This window comes from Centruroides sculpturatus, unplaced genomic scaffold (genome assembly GCF_000671375.1).
Source record: "Centruroides sculpturatus isolate CEXI.00-Female unplaced genomic scaffold, Cexi_2.0 scaffold176, whole genome shotgun sequence".
Lineage (NCBI taxonomy): Eukaryota > Metazoa > Arthropoda > Arachnida > Scorpiones > Buthidae > Centruroides > Centruroides sculpturatus.
The window spans coordinates 668,043-688,956 of NW_019384551.1; the positions used below are offsets into that span (position 1 = coordinate 668,043).

The following is a 20,914-nucleotide window of genomic DNA, read 5'->3' on the forward strand; positions in this document are numbered from 1 at the left end:
CATCCGAAAGAATTCCAGTCGGCAAATTTAAATTTTTGCCAGTGCTGTGGCGCTGCAATCTTTGGCTATGTCTTGGGCTACTCAAATATTTTACGTTTTTGATACTAAATTAACTTCTGAAGTATAATTTTTTATTGTTTTTATATTTTTCAATACATTTATTTTGTTCGTACAAAATAAAAAAATAATTTTTAACGATACAATAGTCTTCATTAAGCTTAACATTGACAAAAATTCAATGCAAGGTGACACGCAACGGAGAAAAATTTCAACACGGAATAAATTAATATATTTTTTTGTACATAATCGGTTATCCGAAACATCGATCTTTCGAACAACCCCAGTCCCCAATTGATTCGGATAATCGATGCTCTACTGTACCTCAAAATACATAAATTTACAAACAAAATATACAATACAATATTAATGATATACAAAACATCATTAACATAAAACAATTCTTAATATACAGTATTTAATACAAGAGGAGTTCTGTCCAAAAAAATGAATCAAACTTTAGACAGAACTTTCCATTAAATATTTGTGATATTCTAAATATTATCACTAAAAATTTTTCAAAATAATAAACAGTTAAATAATGTTTAATAATTAGTCATATTTTAAAATGGTTTGTAAAATAAATAAATACAAATTTCTTGCATCAAAATTTACTCAACAAAAATAATCAACACTGAATGCATGGGAACTGTTTTCTTTTATAATTATAGAAAGTGTTTTGCATTACTTAGGCTTTTTTTTTTTTTTTTTTAGAGTTATTGTTTAAATACATTTTCCAGAAATAGTGAAAATTCAATATATTTTTTTCCTAAAACCATTTGTAATTTTAATTTTTAATAAAAACCTTTGTGCCATAAATATATTTGTGAAGATTTTGTAGTAGCAAAGTATGTTTAAAAATTTTTCAGAAATTGTTTAATATTTTATTAATTGACTTATCTGTTCATGAATCTTAAACACTTTAATGATAGGAATTTGAAGAAGATGCGTTAGCATGGGAAGAAAAGTTAAATCGTATTAATGCTTTATTTGATGTATGGATTGATGTTCAGCGTCGTTGGGTTTATCTTGAAGGTATTTTTTCAGGAAGTGCTGATATTCAAACACTTCTTCCTGTTGAGACATCACGATTTCAAAGGTAAAAAAAAATCTGATAAAAACTTTTTTCAGTTTATTTGTAAACAAATTAATTAATTTTAATTTGAATTTCACTTGTAGCATTAGTGCAGAATTTCTTACATTAATGAAAAAAGTAGCCAAATCTCCACTTGTGATGGATATTCTGAACATCCCTGGTGTCCAGAGGTCTTTAGAACGTCTGGCTGATTTACTTGGAAAAATTCAGAAAGCACTTGGCGAATATTTGGAAAGGGAACGATCATCTTTCCCAAGGTAATGTGCTTTGAAAAAATTTAAATTCTATAAAAATTCTATGCCTGATAATTATGTTTCATTTAGATTTTATTTTGTTGGAGATGAAGATCTTTTGGAAATTATTGGCAATAGTAAAAATATTCCACGTTTACAAAAACACTTTAAAAAAATGTTTGCTGGTGTTGCTGCTATTATATTAAATGAAGATAATACTATTGTTAAAGGAATTGCATCAAAAGAAGGGGAAGAGGTTTGTTTTATTGAATAAACTTAATTTATTCAGTTAAAACTTGTCAAAGAATTAAAATTTTTGATAACTATAAATTAAAATTTAAGTTAGCAATATTATTTTAGTATTTCTAAAAATCAAATATTTTTGATTTATTTGTAATACAGTAGATCCCCCTATAAGACTGGTTCCTATAATTACGATTCCTATAAGACTGCGAAAAAATTGTGGCGGTATCTGTACACAACGGTAAAATGACTCCTATAATTACGTAAAATGTCATTGGGCAGCCAAACTACTTTCCCGCCGTCTGTAACGCCACGCTATGGACATTTAGGCGGGTAAATTGAGTTTAGTTTCGTCTGTACATATAATTATATATAAATTAGGTACTGTATATATAATTATATATTAACTTAATTTATTGTAACTTTATTATAATTATATATATGCTTTCCGCCACCTGGCGCCACGCTACGGAGAGTTTAGGCAAACTATCGTCTGTACAGTATGTAAATTAGGTACCGTAAGTCTAATACAGTACTGTAATTTTATACATTTCTTTTGAAAGAAACATTTCTTATTCAACAGCGATCAAAATTATTTATATTAATGATGTCTCCAAAGTTCAGTGAAGTTTTCGCAGAAAAATAACATCAGAAATCGCGGCCGTGGTTTGCTGAGTTGTTCCGCGACTAAAACAAGCTTGAGCAACGGTGATGTCGAATGGTGCACACTCGGTAAATAATCCTACAATTTTTTGTTTATAGCATAGTTTATACGGATTATTTCCAAAAAAAAATATACGTATTTTGGAAATGTTGAGTCGGATTAGTCTAGAATCGATTAATTTTATGGAAGAAAACCTTTCAAACAGCCGTAGTCCGTAAACTTCACATGTGTCGGGCTGTGATTCCTACAAAATCGGATTCATAAAGAACGGAACGTATCTACCGTCTTATAGGGGGATCTACTGTATATGATATGATCTCTATTAAATTTTTAATGTATATACATAAAAAAAAACTTATATCAATTATTAGCCTATTACAAACATAATTTTAATTTATGTAAACAGGTGGTTTTCAGTACTCCAGTGTCAATAACAGAACATCCAAAAATAAATGAATGGCTTTCACTTGTTGAAAAAGAAATGAGAGTAACGCTTGCTAAATTATTAGCTTCAGCTGTAGTTGAAATTGTACCATTTAAACAGGGAAATATTAGACCATCTGAATATATGAAGTGGGTTGACAACTATCAGGTAAATAAATTTTAATTATTTTGTTTTTGTAAATAATTTTAACTAATAATAATCTGCTAGTCTTTCTTTTAAAATATATCTAAAATTTAACAATTATACTTTATTCAATGAAAATTTTAATGCAATTTCACTTCAATTAATTAATGTTTACTTGATATAAAGCTTATAGGAAACATGTAAAAAATGTTTTATTTAGAAATATCGGCAAACGATCGCCTAAATAATCTGGCTATATTCGGACTAAATAATTGTTTTATTTATTTTAATGTGTTCCAATCAGTCTAATATAAATAAACTCTTAGTTATTCCTTGAATATCAACAGGTTAAACAACTCCTGTGATCAGTTATTTTTTGTATTAATGTAGCATTGTAATATGATATTAATATTTTGCTTTAATAAAAGCATTATTGACTATTTGAAAAGCAGTAATTCACATATTTCTTCTGTGCTATTTTAAATAATTTTTTTTATTAAAAGCATAAGTAGATAATGATTATTACAATCCTTTGAAAATCCTAAATCATTTAACTTTATTATGCACACAATTGTTAAGCATTAAGAATAGTCATATACAGTGTGGAATTGTTATTGAAAAAGAGGTATGTTATTTCTGCAGCAAAATATGTGATATTCATAATGCAATATTCAAATATGAGTACTTTTTTTCCTTATGATTAAAATCGTTTTATTTTTTATAATGCTATTGTCATTTATTATTAATGATGATTAGTGACAAAAATCTTTAATTTTTTTAGTATAAAACTTAATATTTACATATAAACCAAAAAAATTTGTAGTAGTAAATTATTTCACTGGATTTAATAGGGCTATGATACAGCTAATTAATTATAAATATATACTGTATAATTTGATATAGGGGTAAATGATTAAGTTGCCATCTTATTTTAAATCTTAATAATTATAAATTAATTAATAATCTGGAAGAAAAGATCTATCTAGAATGGCACTTAATCTTGCAACTCCTGCTTGCCATGCAAATGCATTGCTAGTTATACTAACCAGACCTCCATCTAATCTTTGCTTACAGATCAATTAATTCAGAAGATATAACCATACAGATAGTATGGTTGTTATTAAATTATTAAATTTAATACAAGATGACAACTACTTGCCTTTAGTATAAATTACATATCTTTATAATTAATTAGCCATGTTTAGCTTGATTTAAAATTTAATGTTTATGTATATCTAATATAAGCACTCAAAATAACATTTTAGAGGTGTAAGAATTGATGAAAAATAAATTTACAAGTTCAAACATTGATGACAATGCGTATCTAGATTCATTTTGAGATTCTCCAATTCCTATTGTATTATTTGTAACAGCTGAATAATTCAAAATGTATTTTGAACCCATAAAAGCATGCCAGCAATGTTTTACTAAACATTTTTTATTTGTTTTTATGAAATAAATACATTTTATCTTTGTCAAATATGATATTTTTGGATATTTTATTGTTGAAACCTGATAAACTTACTAAGAAGGTATGAAGAAATTAAAATAGTGAAGTAAAACACATTGGTTTAAGAAAATTACAGTAGATGACTTGCTCCTGATTAATTTAACATCAGAATAAGTTTCAACTTAAGAGAACAAATGATAGAAAATATACGTAATACATACAAAAGGACCTTTGTGAAGTTTAAAGTTTTAATTTTTCTGACATTTTAACAGCTTAAATAAGCTTGGTAATATAGTTTCTATTAAAATTTTATAAATTTACTTGAATTGTGTTCAATTCTTTTTGTGAATTGAAGTTAAGTATTATTTATATTTGAATTATTTTCTGTTGAAAATTCTGAAAGTACATAGCTTTTTGTGGGCATAGTATCAGACCTGAAGCAGTTATAATCAATAAGACTATGATTAAGATTAAATTAGTTGTCCTGATAGATAGGATTTTAATAAATTTGAGGGTTTATCACATCAGAGCAGACTCCTAGAAATGGTTAAAAACAAGTAAAATAAAAACTGTAATATTAAATTAGACGACTGAGAGAAGTTAAAACATTGTATCTTAAAATGGAATATGTATTTAATGTTTTTTGAAAAATTAAAAAAAATAATTAAAAAATTTAGATATTATCTTAGTATCAAACAATATAAGAACCATAGCAAAATGATTAATGGTAAATATAAAAATAATGAACATAATGATTTAGAGAAAGATAATGTAGTTTATTCAGTAGATTGGTATTGTTCACATAAAAAAAAAAAAAAAAGATGTATTGGTGAAGATTAAAGACAAGAATTAAAGAACATATATATATATATGCTTATATTTGCATCTGTCCTATAAGACGACCCTGGATTTTGGAGGCTTTTTTTTATGATTCAACTATTGTCTTATCTGCTGAGATATATGGTATATGTTAGGTAATTTTAGTTTTTTAGAATATTGTGATGAATTAACTATATTGTGAATACAGTGCACTGTATACATCAAAAAATCCTTTTGTCTTGGTTTACTACCTGTGTTAGGATTGTATTAATGTTTGCTAGAGTGGTACTATGTGTATGTATGCCGATGAGCGGTCTTTATACTTGAAATGCATTCTTACTTAAATTTGATTGTGGTTATTAAAGACTATTTTTTGTAAAATCTAGTCTGATTATTCTGCCCTGATGTGATAAGCCCTCCAATTTATTAAAATCCTATCTATCAGGATAACTAATTTAATCTAAATTAAAGTTGTGGGCTTGAAGCGTTATTTATTAAAATAGACCATGATTATTGTAAATTGAAACTGCAAATATATAAATAAGATATACTGCAAAGACATCAGTAATTACTAAAATTGTGATAATTTTCAATTATCTTTTACTTCTGTGTTTATAATCTATATATTTTAGCACAAAAATACTCTGACAGAAAATAACTGTTAGGATAATTATAGTTAATAAATTTAAATGATTTCCAATCAGTTGCAAATATTATAAAATTATAATATAAAATATTACTTCAGCCAACACCACTTGTATTTAATTATTTTATTACAAATACATTATGACCATTTCTACATATATTATTCATTGTGCATATCAACTTTAAAAACAATTCAGTATAAAACTTGCATGAAATTTAAGTGATTTATAGCTACAAGTTCTGAATAAATTTTGCATATTTATACAATATTTTTCCTTCTGTTGCTTTGATTTTAATTTATCAAAATTATTATAGGACTAATTATCTTTCAATAGACTTTTGAAGAAGCTGATTTTATTTAATAAAGTTTTTAATATTTCAAATAGTTCATTATAACAGTTGAATAATTTTTAATATTTTTATACTGTTACCATAAACAATTTCAGAAAATGTAAAAATCTTAATTTATCAAGAATATTTATCCAAAAAGAAAAATTTAGCATTTTATAAAGAACTAGCTTTTGCCCGCGGCTTCGCTCGCGTTAAGAAGTATTATTATTAATTAGGTATAGTTTTTGCGGCTTTACTTTCGTTTAGCGTGTGTAAAAAATTAGGGCCTACAAAACTTCTTTGTACAACTATGTACAAAGGGTACAATATAATCCCCGCAAAAACTATACCTAATTAACCCCCGTCAAATATAATCCGCTAGAAATATTTAGGTATAGTATGTACTATTAGATACGGCGGCCACTCATCATCGGGTATATGTAACTCAGTGAAAACACAACGATAGCGCGTTTTAAAATACTACTAACGCCATCTATTGTCAACATTTAGAACTAAAAATTATTTTGTTCGTCTTAATTTATTCGTTCCATTAGGTACTGATAGGTTCAAACTAATACATTTACATCCTCCATCATCCCTTATTTTATCCCCATGGGGGTTGAATTTATCAAAATCCTATTTAAGCGGACGTCTTCATCATAGTAGCTCCAATCTTTAATTTCAGTTCAATCAGTCGAAAATCTAAGAAGATTTATACAAACTTTCATCCCCTATTTTATCCCCTTAGGGGTGGAATTTATCAAAATCCTTTCTTAGGGGATGCCTACGTCATAGTAGCTTTATGCATGCAAAGTCTCAGCCCGATCGGTTTAAAATTGACAAAGTTTCATACAAACTTTCATCCCCTATTTTATCCCCTTGGGGGTAGAATTGATCAAAATCCTTTCTTAGCGGATGCCTACGTCATAACATCTACCTGCATGCCAAATTTCAGCCCGATCCGTCCAGTGGTTTGGGCTGTGCGTTGATAGATCACTATGTCAGTCACCTTTGAGTTTTATATATATAGATGTTTTAAATTATTTTGACTTTTCAAAATTTTAAAATAATTTTAAAAACAAAACTTATTTTAATCGTGTGTTAAAAACATTTATTTTTAGTCTCAAATTGTGGTCTTGGCAGCACAGATTTCATGGTCAGAAGATATTGAAAATGCATTACAGACAGTTGCTAATAAAAGTGACAATGATTTGAAACCAGTTGAAGATGTATTACAGGCAGTTGAATCTACACTTAATGTTTTGGCTGATTCAGTTTTACAAGAACAACCTCCTCTCCGAAGAAAAAAATTGGAACACTTAGTAAGACCATTTTTATAAATTTTAATAATAAATATATTAAAATATAATAATAATTATTATTATTATACAGATTACAGAATTTGTACATAAAAGAGATGTTACTAGAATGTTAATCAAAAATAAAGTTACCAGTCCAAAATGTTTTGACTGGCTCAGTCGAATGCGTTTCTACTTTGATCCTCGCCAACCAGATGTATTACAACAGTTGTCAATTCATATGGCAAATGCCAAATTTAATTATGGATTTGAATATCTTGGTGTTCAAGAAAAGTTAGTTCAAACACCTTTAACTGATCGATGTTATTTAACAATGACACAAGCATTGGAAGGAAGACTTGGTGGATCTCCGTTTGGTAAATTTATTATTATTAAACTAAATGATACTAAAATTTTAATCATATCTGTTTAATTTTCAGCGAATGAGAGTTTTGTATGAAATGTCTCTTATTTAAAGCTTGTGATATTGAAAAATATCTTTGACTTAAAATTTAATTAAAAACATTAGTTTCAAATTATAATTGCACAATTTGTGTAACTATATAAAATAAATAAATTTTTATTATGCTCATTTATTATACATAATGTCATTCATTAAAAATAAGGTTATTTTTAAAAAATTTAGAAGAAATTCAACTGATATTGATATTTGGAGAATTGGTAATGATAAGTTATGAAATGAAGTATTCTAAATACTGTTATTCAACTCTAAGACTAGTTACACTTAATTTTTATAGAATTAAATTGTAAGGATAAATAATACTTTGGTGTAATATAACAACAATTTTATTCTATAGTTGTATAATCATTTTCAAATATTTTTTAAATCTGAAGAAACTTTTATGATTATTTTCATATTTCACATAATTCATATTTTTACATGATAGTTTCAAATTTCAGAAAGCTCAGTTATAAGCAGTTTTAATTTTAATTATATTTAGTATTGATACAAAATTGGAATGTCTTTAAAACAAAACATACTTCACATTTTTTAATCAATCATAATCCTCGAAGTAAAAAACAATAATGTTAAGTGAATCAATGGAGTTTGTAGTTTGTGCATGTGTGTGTGCATGCACACACACAACACACTATATATAGTCTAAAAGTATTCTGTATAAATAATATTTTTAATACATTTTATAGGTCCTGCTGGAACAGGAAAAACTGAATCTGTTAAAGCTCTTGGTCATCAGCTTGGAAGATTTGTTCTTGTATTTAATTGTGATGAAACTTTTGATTTCCAAGTATGTATAATTTATAGTACATTTTTAATGTAATTTTTGATACATCAATTTTAAATATCTGTTTCTGTAACAATAATTAAATTCTCACTACACAGCAAATAAATGATATAAAAGATTAAATTATTGCATTCTATACATAAGAAATTAATATAGCTTCAAAAATTTACAAATATTATTATAAAATATATAATTTGCAGTAATTAATATATGTACTGTTTATTTTTTTAGTTTAACCCTCCGTAAGTCGCTAGGAATGGGGCCCTTACTTGAGTCGCATGGGTCTTACAGACCCAGTGTTTTTAATATGAAATAATTCAATTTTATCTATCGCGTAAAGAAACTACAGTTTCTTAGTTGGATTCTGCGCTTTGTTTTCTATCTAGTGATATAAATTACTTGCGTATTGACAAAATGAATTTTTTAATATTTATTTTTATGTAATTCGATACGAAAAACGCAAAAAAATAAACATATCAAATTTCAACTCGCTGTAATTTATCTCCTGTTTCACCGATTGCCATCGGGTTTGTTTGTAAGTGGGGAAGAAATATGACACTTTCAAGCGAAGTGAGTAGAACTTTTGCACTACTGCGAGAAAATTTGTCAACCGACCCCGCGTTACCCCCTACCGCGAAAGTCAATAAACGTTAATTGTTTTATGACTCTATTTTCAACACTTCTTTTCTGAGTTGTAAATCGACTAATTGACAAAGATTTTACTTCATTTTACTCATAAGAATGTTGTCTTTATGATTTAATAGATAGTTTCGTATGATTTTTAGACATAAATTTTATTTTTAATTTTTTATCTGATATAGTCGTGTGTTAGGCTTAACTCGATCACCTATTTTCAAAAATTGACATCGTTCAAAATATTATAGAATCCATCAAAATTATTTGCTTATAGTTTAGTTATAAATGTTTTCTGTGCATGAAAAGAAGCGATCGAAAAAATAATGGGTGGACCATCAAAAATTCGGCAATTTACGACATGCTCTCAATTCTGAAATTTGTTTTCTTCATAATATAAAATTTTTACAAAATAATACTTAAAAAATACATCCATGTCAATACCTGAATGTTATAAAAATGCAATTATCAAAAATTTTGTAATTTTCACAATTTGTATTGTCATAATTTATTTTTGTTTTTTTCTGTCGCGCGTTGCGTATTGCGCGACAACAAAGTCGTAACGCGATTAAACGCAGCGATTTCATTTATAATTACTTAAAATGTAGTTTACGTTCTTGTTTTAGTTTTGTTTTGTTGTTTAGCGATGGAAAATAAATAGATAATAATTGCAGATAACAATTTAAAGTATTTTTATCAGATTAATTTAGATTATTTGATTTTACAATAATGATAGCTATGCGATATGATTGTCGCATAGTTGTAATTTTTCACTTTATATCTAATTAGCTCTCATAATGTTTAGGGGCTAATTAGCTAACATGTAGTTCTTTTATTTCGTTTGATCGAGTAAGCATCTTCTCAGAATTGTCTTGTGGGAAATTGACTGCGATAAGAATTAGCCTTTCACTTAAATCAATGTCAGAATGTAAATAAAAGTTAGTTAATCGCCATTTTCATCGTTTTCAGCTCTAATTTCGCTACTTTTCATTTTAATTGACGTTATTTAAACAAATGTTTGTTTTGTCAGGAACATTCAGGAGTAAAATTACCAGAATTACGGCTCTAAAATGAAGAAGATAGCTATTTGTAAGGTTTGCTTACATTCTGACTTTAATCACGTTGATTGGTTCTTCGCGGGAAAATCCAGACCAGATGGTTCTGAAGAAACCTCTCATTCGTTGAACTTAAATCAGTCATAATATAAATTACCAATTACAGTGTAATAGGCGTAGAAACAAAAATTTTAAAGCCAATTAACAGCAATAACATCTTCCATAGACTTACTATAGAGAGTTGGAGTTTCCCGGGAATATTTATTGCTAGACAGTTTTGAGAACATGCTTACTCGTATATACATTGTGAAACAATATTTAATTAACAATTTATAGCTCAAAACGCGAATAAAACAAGCGAATTTATAGCGATTGTTTACATTTGATTTCCAAGATCATTGCCGAAAGGGGGGAGATATTTCCCGGCAATTTATAGCTAGACTGTTTTCACAAGTTTCCCATTGGTTAGTAAATGTAAAAAAATGCCAACTTGCATCGTCTAATATACGAAGAATCATCATAAGTAATATATAAAAATTATATGATAAAAATAGAATAATAATTAAAATGATTAAAAGTTAATTAGACATTAATTTTGAAAACAATATTAAAAAAAAAAAAACAAAAATATAAATATATAAATAAATAACGATATTATAAAGTATAATAGACACCGCGCGACAACTTCAGCGCGATAAAGTTATTGCGACACTCGCTATCGGCAACGGCGACAAATTAATTGACGTTTTTTTACCCCCTCCGTGAGTCGCATGGGTCTGTCATACCCATGCGACTCGTAAAGCATTTTTTTTCTAAAAAATGAGCGTTGCTATGCAAAAAATTTTAACAGCATGTTAATCTAATTAAAAAGTTTGAGGAATATTAATTTTTTCAAATTTTTCAAAAAATATTTAATAGTAAAAAATTTTGACTAAAAATCGCGTCTGGTCTGTCAGACCCATGTGACTAACAGAAGGTTAAAAAATGTTTCCTTATTTTTTTACTTGGGATTTCCCACTACATATTGTTTGTGTTTGGCTTTACAAATTTATCAGGTTTTATGATGTTTGTTTCTGTGTTTTATATATATATAGGATAAACATAACGTGAGCCAAACAATTGTCGAAATATATTGGGCTAAACAGTAGAATCTTGTTTTAATGGATCAAGGAATAACAGATTTTTTTATCTCCATTTTTTGGTAAACATCATATTTTTTCAACCTTTAAGTAATAAGTTGATGTTTCTGGATACTGAGAGTCAAATTGTGAATTAATTGAAAATGATATGTTCTATAAATGATGTCTGTAACCAGAGTGTCAATGCTTGATTAAATGTTCTTATCCCATAAAAGAAAGTCACCTTACGATGAGATGGCACTTCCAGGAATCACCACTTGTTAATGGTCAGACAAAGATACTCATTTGTCAGAAGACGAAGAAAATCAGACAATAATTCCTTTCCTTCAGCAAGCTAAACCTCTTAACAAGACCACAACAAACTCAACTTTCCCATCTAAAATGATCTATATATGTGCTTTGGCAGGCCAGCAGTTGACCAATCTGATTTTCCGCTGTTTCATAGCTTTCAACCGGGTCCGTCGCCCATTCAAATTTACCAGAATGTGAAACATCACCCATTGGTCCAGATTCTGACTAATCACGATGAGCCACGACTCTTCCACAACACTGAGTTTAAAAAAAAATACATTGCATGCTGTGCAAACTAAGCACATAATTGTCATGGTTCTCACTATTAATATTTCAGCTGCACATTAATGCTTTCCTGTAAAACGTTGTTTAGTGGAGGTAAACTACTTTCAGCTTAACACTTTGAAATATGCACATGTGTGCAACAAAGGTGTGACTCACCTTTGTTACAGACATGTCTTTGGGAATATCGCATCTTGAAATAGTGCTCATGTAACAGTAACATTTTGTACTGACAATGTTACCAAAATAAGCCCAGAAATGTTGCATCATCAAAGCAAACCAAGATAGACGAGTTTTCTAACATTTTGTGAAGTGCTAATGATCATACATACTTTGTTGCATTTTGGCTTACAATGTATACAGTTTCTGTCAGCTTTGTTATGGCATAATGTATGATCTTGTAATATATATATATATATATATATATGTAATATATATGCGATAACAAATTCGAATTTAAAGTGGTTTGAACATTTTTAAAATCGAAATAGATAAAAATATTTATAGCAATGTCTGAAATGTATCAATTTAATACACCTAAGTACTCAATGAAGACTAAACGCAGATGAAAACAAAAAATCGCATCTAAAATAGTACAATAGAAGCCATTCTTCCGGTTAAGCCTTAATCCTCTCCCTCTCCCCCTGCAGGGGAATTTCAAAAAATCCCTTCATAGTGTGCGTTTTCATGACGTACCCTAACTGTACCAAATTTCACCTCTTTAGGTTCAGTGATTTGCTCTGGGCGATGATTGGTCGGTCAGTCAGTCAGTTAGGACAAGCAATTTTATATATTTAGATATTTATTATGTGCAGGAGCTCTTCTACTTAAAAATGTTGAATTTTTCAAACTTTTAGACTTATGAACAATTTGACTTTGACCATAAGTCTAAAATTTAAATTCTGTGCAAATTCTGAAGTTCTCTTGTCGGTCATGGGATGATGTCGAAGTTAGTCTTTAACCAATAATAAATAATAAATTTTTAATAAATAATTCATGTAGATTTACTTCTATTGCATATTGTCATTTTTTACAATGTTCAATGATGACTCCAGAATAATTTTTCTTCAATATTTTAAATTTAAAGTTTAAGACTATTTACAAAAATATATAAACCTTTCCAGGTCTATCTTTTAATCCTTTAACACAACCACAGAAATGTTAAAGGATTAAAAGATAGACTCAAAAATGTTTATATATTTTTGTAAATAGTCTTAAACTTCAAATTTGTCATTTTTTGTTTTCATGGAAATTCTGATTTTCCATTGTCACTAGTGAGACGATGTCAAAGTTGGTAACATTGGGGTAACAACATTTTTCTCTATTTGCAATTTTTATAAAGTTTTACAATTAGTGCTTCAAAAATGTGTCCAAAACTTAATACTAAATCAAGCAGTGGAGATAAATGCAAGAAGTGTGGCTTTATTACCTTTGAAACTAAACTTGACAACATTATAAAACTAATTGTGTTGGGTGAAAAAAACCATATTTGAAACACCCATTACTAAGCAGTAGTGAATGGGTGAATGAAAATATATTCTATTAAGTACATTGAAGGATCAAATACTAACAGTAGTGGTTATTTTGTGTACAAATGTTTTGCTGTAAGTTGAAAACTAACCTTTCTAGGTTAGTTTTCAACTTACAACAAAACCTTAATGTACTTTAATATAAATGAACAAAATTTCTTAAACCTATGTATAAAATGGATCTGTAAAATAATAATAAGAATATGAATTCTATTGTTACAAAATGATCAAAAAGTCATTGTGCACTTAAACTGTATATGTAAACCAGGTATTCAGTAACTTTTTCTCTCTATAATACATAATACAGTTTATGCAATTACTTCAGATGATTTGATATATCATGTAGTTTACAAAAATAGTGTAGAAAACTGATTTACAAAATTTTCTATACAAGAAGAATGCTCACTAATTTACTATTCTTTTGATGTGTAGGCCATGGGAAGGATATTTGTTGGATTATGTCAAGTTGGTGCTTGGGGATGCTTTGATGAATTTAACCGACTTGAAGAGAGAATGCTATCTGCTGTTTCTCAACAGATACAAATGATACAAGAAACATTAAAAAATCAGCAAAATAAAAAAGATAGAGGTATAGTATAATTTTATGCATTTCATTTAGTTTCGTTATAAGAAAATACTGTTTACAATTTTACTATTCAAACATTTTCACTTAACTGTTAAACTGATACAATAGAACCTCGAAAACTCGGCCTAATGTGGACCGAAGGGTGGCAAGTTTGTGAAAATGCTGGGTTATCGGGAATGGGGTTAAAAAAATAAGTACGAGTGTTTCCTCAGAAAATACTGTACTGTACTTGTATGTATTGTTTACTTGAGAATATAACAGAGAATAAACTGCCCAAATACCCTTAAACAAAGGAAAAGTACGTCCTTTATGAAGGCATAGAGCCTTTACTACATGAAAATGAAAATTAATGAATACACTGTATACAGTAATTTACCTGATAAGACAGACCTCAGAAAAATACTTTATGAGAGCTTTTATACTTTTATAAAGCTGTCTATAATGAAAATTAATTAACTAAGGATTTTTTTGCCCTGCCAGGGTGTGGCCGAGTTATCCGGAGTTCCGGGTTATCGAGAGCCGAGTTTTCGAGGTTCTACTGTATTTCAACTATAAGTAATATAATTGTTATTTATGTAATTCAGTTTAATTTTGTTATGAATGAAAGTAAATATCGTTTATTCATAATTTTTTTTTTTTTTTTTTATGATAACTATATTTTGTTGCTTTAAAACATTATGTATAGAGAAGGATGCTTGAAAATTTATCCTCAAGCATTTTTTTCTCTATGTAATTGTTTTGTTAAAATTAAATTTTAATTATTTGAGTGTCACATTTACATTTAGCATTCTTTTAGAAAGTTGTTATTCATTTATCTTGTATGTAATAAAGTAGTTTTTATATATGTACATTCTTTCTGCCCTGTGTCTTTCTAAGAAATCTTTTTTATCAAACCCATTATTGATTCAGCCAGGTCCAGAGTAAGGAAGCTGTATGGTGAAGGACAGACCTAACCCATCCTTTACCACACAGTGGGGTAGCTGTGGACCATCCCTCAAAAAATTCATGGTGTTTTTTTTTTTTTTTTATTAATTTTGATTCATTCCCAGATTCTTCAGAATGGTAGGCTGACATCTGGCTTAAATCTGGCTATCTATAATAAACTAGTGGGAATGCTGTTATGATTTATTGTAGGACATTAGCAATTAGAAATCAGTATATCAGTCAGATGAAATTTGATTTGAAATTTTTTTTATGTAGTTCTGGTTAAAAACATCATAAATTGCACTATTTACAATACATTATAATTATGATTACACATCATAAAAGTGTAAATAATAAACCTTAGAATAAAGCAAATGAATGTGTTTCTATGAAATTAATGATTTTTTTATTATTATTATTATTTTATTTTCTACAAATGACTGATTAATGCAAGACACATTTATGCTATAAAACCACCGTAATTACATCATTATTACAGGTGGGTTTGAGACACAATGAGGTTGGCCAGCATGGTGAAGAATTAGGAACAGTGCCTTGACCTATGCTATATATGATAAATTATGGGGATCTGGACTGAGTTCTCTTAGAGATTGCTAATAGTTTCTTACACATTTGGTCAACCATTTTAAAGTCAAAATGTTTTAATTTAAAACTGAAAAATTATCAGGATATTTGAGTATCATTCAACAGTTTCTGCTTTTTCTGTTCTTGTAATTAAGTTTTCAATAATAAGCCCAAAAAAAATTTATTTTTGATTATATAAAATGCTTCATATGTATGATCAATCATTCTTTAAGCCATGTATTTTTAATTTAGCAACTTTATATCTAATCTCCTCATACTGATATAAGTTTTTGGCTTGCTAAAAATAGAAATTCCAATGAAGAATTCTGAGTTAATAAATATGTATAAGATTTATTAAGATACCATTCATCAATAAATTTTTCTTGTTTTATTTCCTTTCTTTCTATATTCCTTCCAGTATTGATTTTTTTATATTTTTTAACCTTTGTTTACACTTATAACAATAACATAGAAAAATGATCCTCTGACATTTTGCAATATCACTAAAGCTTCCTAACACATTCAGCTTAAATTTATTTTTAAACTACTACTAAATAAAATTAAATACCTTATATTGTTTATCTGTTATTAAACCAAACATTATTCTTTCATTCACTATTATTTGACCTATCAATAAATTTATTTGCATATTTTCATACAAATGAATTTGTTTAGATTTCAATCATCTAGTTTTTTCTCTATTGATGTTAATTCTTTTTTTAAAACTTTATAAATGACTTAAGACACCATAATGAGATTCCAAACTGTTTACTTTATTCATTGTTTTAGCCTTATTTTGTATTCAAGTACACTAAAATACTCTCAGCATTGCCGCTTAACTCTAGACTTATATTAGAAAATAATTCTTTTGATTGAATAATATTGTATACAGGAATAAAGAATGAATTATTAATACTTTTGTATGCATTCTGGCAGTCATTATGCTAATTAGCTTTAAAGGTAACTCATGAACTTAGTAATAAATTAACATGATACAGAAAAATTTATATAATTTTGAAATTTTTTATTCAAATTATAGAAAGATGTTTTCATTTAACAAAATCACCATTATCAAATGAAGCTTGTGCAGCAACCCAAATATGTCAATTCATATAGATCAGTGTTTTTCAGTAATCCAAGAACTGACATTCGTTTATGAAAAAATTTCACTGACCCACAGAAAAATATTTGACCATACTGAAGCTTGTGCAGTCAATTAGGGGTGATATTTTAAATAGTAATCTAGAGTTACTGTATGTACCTTATGTACAGTAACTCTAGATAAGCATGTGTAAGCGTAATAAATAAAAATAATTCATAGTCACATATAATTACTTGGTCCACATAAAATTACCATAATTTTACTGATCACAATGAGAAAGATTGAAAAACAGATATACACCATCTACATCATATTCACTCACAGCTTTCTTCATATTATATGTTCCTTCTATGTTTGTTTCTAATTCATTATTGAAATTTGTTTTTCTTTAATAGCTATTATAGCTAAGTGTTGTTTTAATTATTTGTATAGTATATTTTTTTATATAGTATAGTATCTTTTTTTTTTTTTTGTTGTTGTTGTTAATACTTTTTATTATACTTACAAAAAATTTACATTAATTACTACAGTGCACTGTTATTGATTGCCAGGTTAGCACAATTGTGTTTTATGTATCGTATGTTTAAGTTTTACAGGATTTCTACAAAAAAAATTTTTGTTTACCAAAATCTTTTGATGTATAGTATATGAACACCTCTTAGTTCTCTATTGAGTTAGTTTTAATGTTATAACCAAAGAGGTTATAATCAGTTTTAATGTTTTTAAAACATCTTTTGTTTTGTTTCTAAAATTTGTGATTTTTATTTTATATATATGTATGTATATATAATTCACAAATAAATATATATATATATATATATATATGAATTTCATTTAGAGAAATGAGAATTTGTTTTCGATTGAGAGTCATAACTGAAAAGTTTTCGTATCTGCAGTGAAAAAAAATTTTCTTTTATAATAAAAGGAATTAGAGATAAAATTTCCAAAAAGACTTTCTTAAATATTGTCAAAATTTTAAAAACTACATTTAAAAAAGCATTTATTAGAGCATTTATTCATNAGGATTCAGAACAGCAGAAAAATTGGCTAGCAAAATTGTACCCTTTTTCAAGTATGTGCAAGAACTAAGTAAAAATATATAAAGCATAAATTTTAAATTCATTAATTTAAAATGAAAAAAAAATACTACTATGATATATATACTTATTATATATATATATATAATACATTTAATTAAGCTTTTTACAATAAACAGCAATATCGTTGCACTTTTTATTTATATTTAAAAAAAGATAACTTTTTTAATATTAAATAATAAAGTAGTTTTATTTAATCTGACATATTCTAGGTTATGTGATGAACAGCTGTCTAATCAGTCCCACTATGATTTTGGTCTGAGAGCCCTGAAAAGTGTTCTTGTGAGTGCAGGAAATATTAAACGTGACAGAATTCAAAAAATCAAAGATGATATGAAAGAAAGAGGTGAAGAAGCAGATGAAGGAATTATTGCTGAACAATTACCAGAACAGGAGGTAAGTTACTTGTTAATATATAAATGACACTTTTAAGTTTTACTATTATAATTAATTTTAAGATTTATTACATACATTATGTAATAATTATAGTAACTTAATTTTTAATAGATTTTAATTCAAAGTGTGTGCGAGACCATGGTTCCAAAATTAGTTGCTGAAGATATTCCTCTTTTATTTTCTTTATTATCTGATGTATTTCCTGGCGTTTCATATACTAGAGCTGAAATGAAAGGACTGAAAGAGCAAATAAAGAAAGTTTGCCAAGAAATGTATCTTGTTTGTGGTGGTTATGATGAACAAGGATGTCTTTGGATGGAAAAAGTAAGTATACTATTTGAAAAAATTGTTACTTGAAGTGAATTTCATTTTTTATCAGTTTCTTAAAGAATAATTATAATCAATCACAATGCCACTTTTTTTAAAACAGGAAAATTTTTTTAAAGTAACAATGATTTAATAATTGATATTGTAATTAATTTTTGCTTTATTTGAATATTTTTAATTTTTTATTTAACTTTTAAAAATTTATCATAATTTTGAAGATTGCAACAGTTGCGTAGTTATGTGTATTTAATTTATTAAAATATATATATGTTTGTGTGTGTGACTGGAGGATCGGTCATCAGGATGACACCACTGTGTTCTGGCGAACACACACAGAAGCCACAATGTTTAGTTTAGTTTTACCTTAGTGACAACTAAATTATTGTAGTGTTATTTTAGTTTTACTTTATGTCAGTGGTCATGTGCGTAGGTAATCAGATTCCAAATAGAGGAGGTCAGCAAGACAGAAGTGAATCACTCTGATATCAGTTAAACAAACAAATGCTCATTTGTTTGAGCAGAAAAAATAGAAGCTATCTACAGCAAATAAACAATTAGTTATATACCATTAGTGGTTACAAGAGAGAGAGATCTCACATTTAGACCACAATTTGATGTAAATACCTGGATTTTTTTGAAGGAGCCAAAGGTTGTATGCATGAGCGGGTTGAGTAGGAGAATTCTAGAAGAGAACGACTTGTAGGTGGCTATTTCTTCAGTGCAGGAGTAGATATATTCGAGGGTGATGGATTCCAGGGTGTTCAATGTTGGCAATGATAATATAATTCATTTTCAGAGGCACAGAGTTAACTATATTGGTTGAAGAACTGGCAGTGACTGCTGTTTGAGAATTTGTGACCAATTTCATTGCAGAACTCGTGACGACTGTCCAACTGGCTGTCAGTTGTCACAGTAAAACAGCTGAATGGGGACAGCAGGCCGGAAGGTTGCAGGAAAGTTTCTTTTTTGTTTCTTAGAACAAGTAGGATGAGATGATCCCAGGGTGTGTAGGTTGATAGATATCACTGCTGACAAATTTCTATTATTGAAAATTATAGTATTATCTTTTGTTATTTTGATTATAATATTGTTGATGAAGGTCAGGTTCTCACACATGTGTGTATAATTCTTAGGATGAATAAGATTTCTGGTTTTCTTTTCAATTTCTGAATATCACTCAGTTATATTATTCATATCATATTCAGGGCTCCAACTTGCCTCTAGTCAAATCTTGTTGTGAATAAAACTTTGGTAAAATGTTGTCATTAAGTACATAACCAGATTACACTCAAAGCAAGACCTGAAAATAACATACAAAAGAAGCTTAAGTTCTTCAGTTCTAGAATTACTGCAAATTTCATCTTGAGTTCAAAATTATGAAAATTATGTTATATAATGAAAGCAAGCTCTATTAACGCACATTTATTTACTGGACTTCAAATAAACAACTATCTACAATTAACCAGTAACCGGCACGAAATTCTTTAAAATCGGCAAACATTTTCGATTCCCCTCCTGGGATCTTCTTCAGGCTTACTTTTTATACCTTTCGTTATAACTGGATTCTTTAATTCGAATGTTTTTTTAAAAATATGGAACGTGTCATTTTTCGACAAAATTTCCGAAAGTGGAAGGAATCCACGTGTTATTTCAAATATAATTTTCTACCAATGGGGATTCATTGTGTGCAATACCTCATAAAATTTATCTTATAAAATATATTATGATTTATCATCAATTAAAAATTGCCATGCTGCAGAGAGATTTATTTTTTATTTGAAATTAATGCATGCAGATTTGCGATCGGCTTTAACCCCTTTTTGTAGACATAGTTCAGACTAAGTATGTATTAGAAATTCTCACTCTTTTTTATTATTGTGTAAAAAAATTTATAATTTATTTATTATATTTATAAATTGTTAATTTTTGTAAGTGTTGAAGTTGCCTCCTAAATGGTTCCTTTTCCTCATGGATAAACAACTTTACAGGGGCAACGCCTGCGATTCATGCTTTCCTGTAGAAGTTCACTACATTGCTACATGTAGAAGATCATTATTTTTCCACTTATTCATGTATAAACATATTGAATTATATAATACAGTAGAACCTCGAAAACTCGGCCTAATGTGGACCGAAGGGTGGCCGAGTTTGTGAAAATGCCGGGTTATCGGGAATGGGGTTAAAAAAAATAAGTACGAGTGTTTCCTCAGAAAATACTGTACTGTACTTGTATGTATTGTTTACTTGAGAATATAACAGAGAATAAACTGCCCAAATACCCTTAAACAAAGGAAAAGTAC

At 28.1% G+C, this 20,914-nt stretch overlaps 1 protein-coding gene across 1 annotated transcript in view; it reads left to right on the forward strand.

Annotated features, from left to right (window-relative positions):
* LOC111623677 (cytoplasmic dynein 1 heavy chain 1-like) overlaps positions 1-20,914 on the forward strand; it is a 196,279-nt gene that overhangs the window by 87,361 nt on the left and 88,004 nt on the right. Inside the window, exons 26-36 of the mRNA XM_023366346.1 lie at positions 990-1,156; positions 1,237-1,410; positions 1,477-1,642; positions 2,700-2,885; positions 7,227-7,427; positions 7,498-7,780; positions 8,571-8,671; positions 14,030-14,185; positions 17,802-17,866; positions 18,104-18,287; positions 18,399-18,611. Of these exons, the coding sequence (XP_023222114.1) occupies positions 990-1,156; positions 1,237-1,410; positions 1,477-1,642; positions 2,700-2,885; positions 7,227-7,427; positions 7,498-7,780; positions 8,571-8,671; positions 14,030-14,185; positions 17,802-17,866; positions 18,104-18,287; positions 18,399-18,611 (1,896 nt within the window). The remainder of the gene's footprint in view (positions 1-989; positions 1,157-1,236; positions 1,411-1,476; positions 1,643-2,699; positions 2,886-7,226; positions 7,428-7,497; positions 7,781-8,570; positions 8,672-14,029; positions 14,186-17,801; positions 17,867-18,103; positions 18,288-18,398; positions 18,612-20,914) is intronic.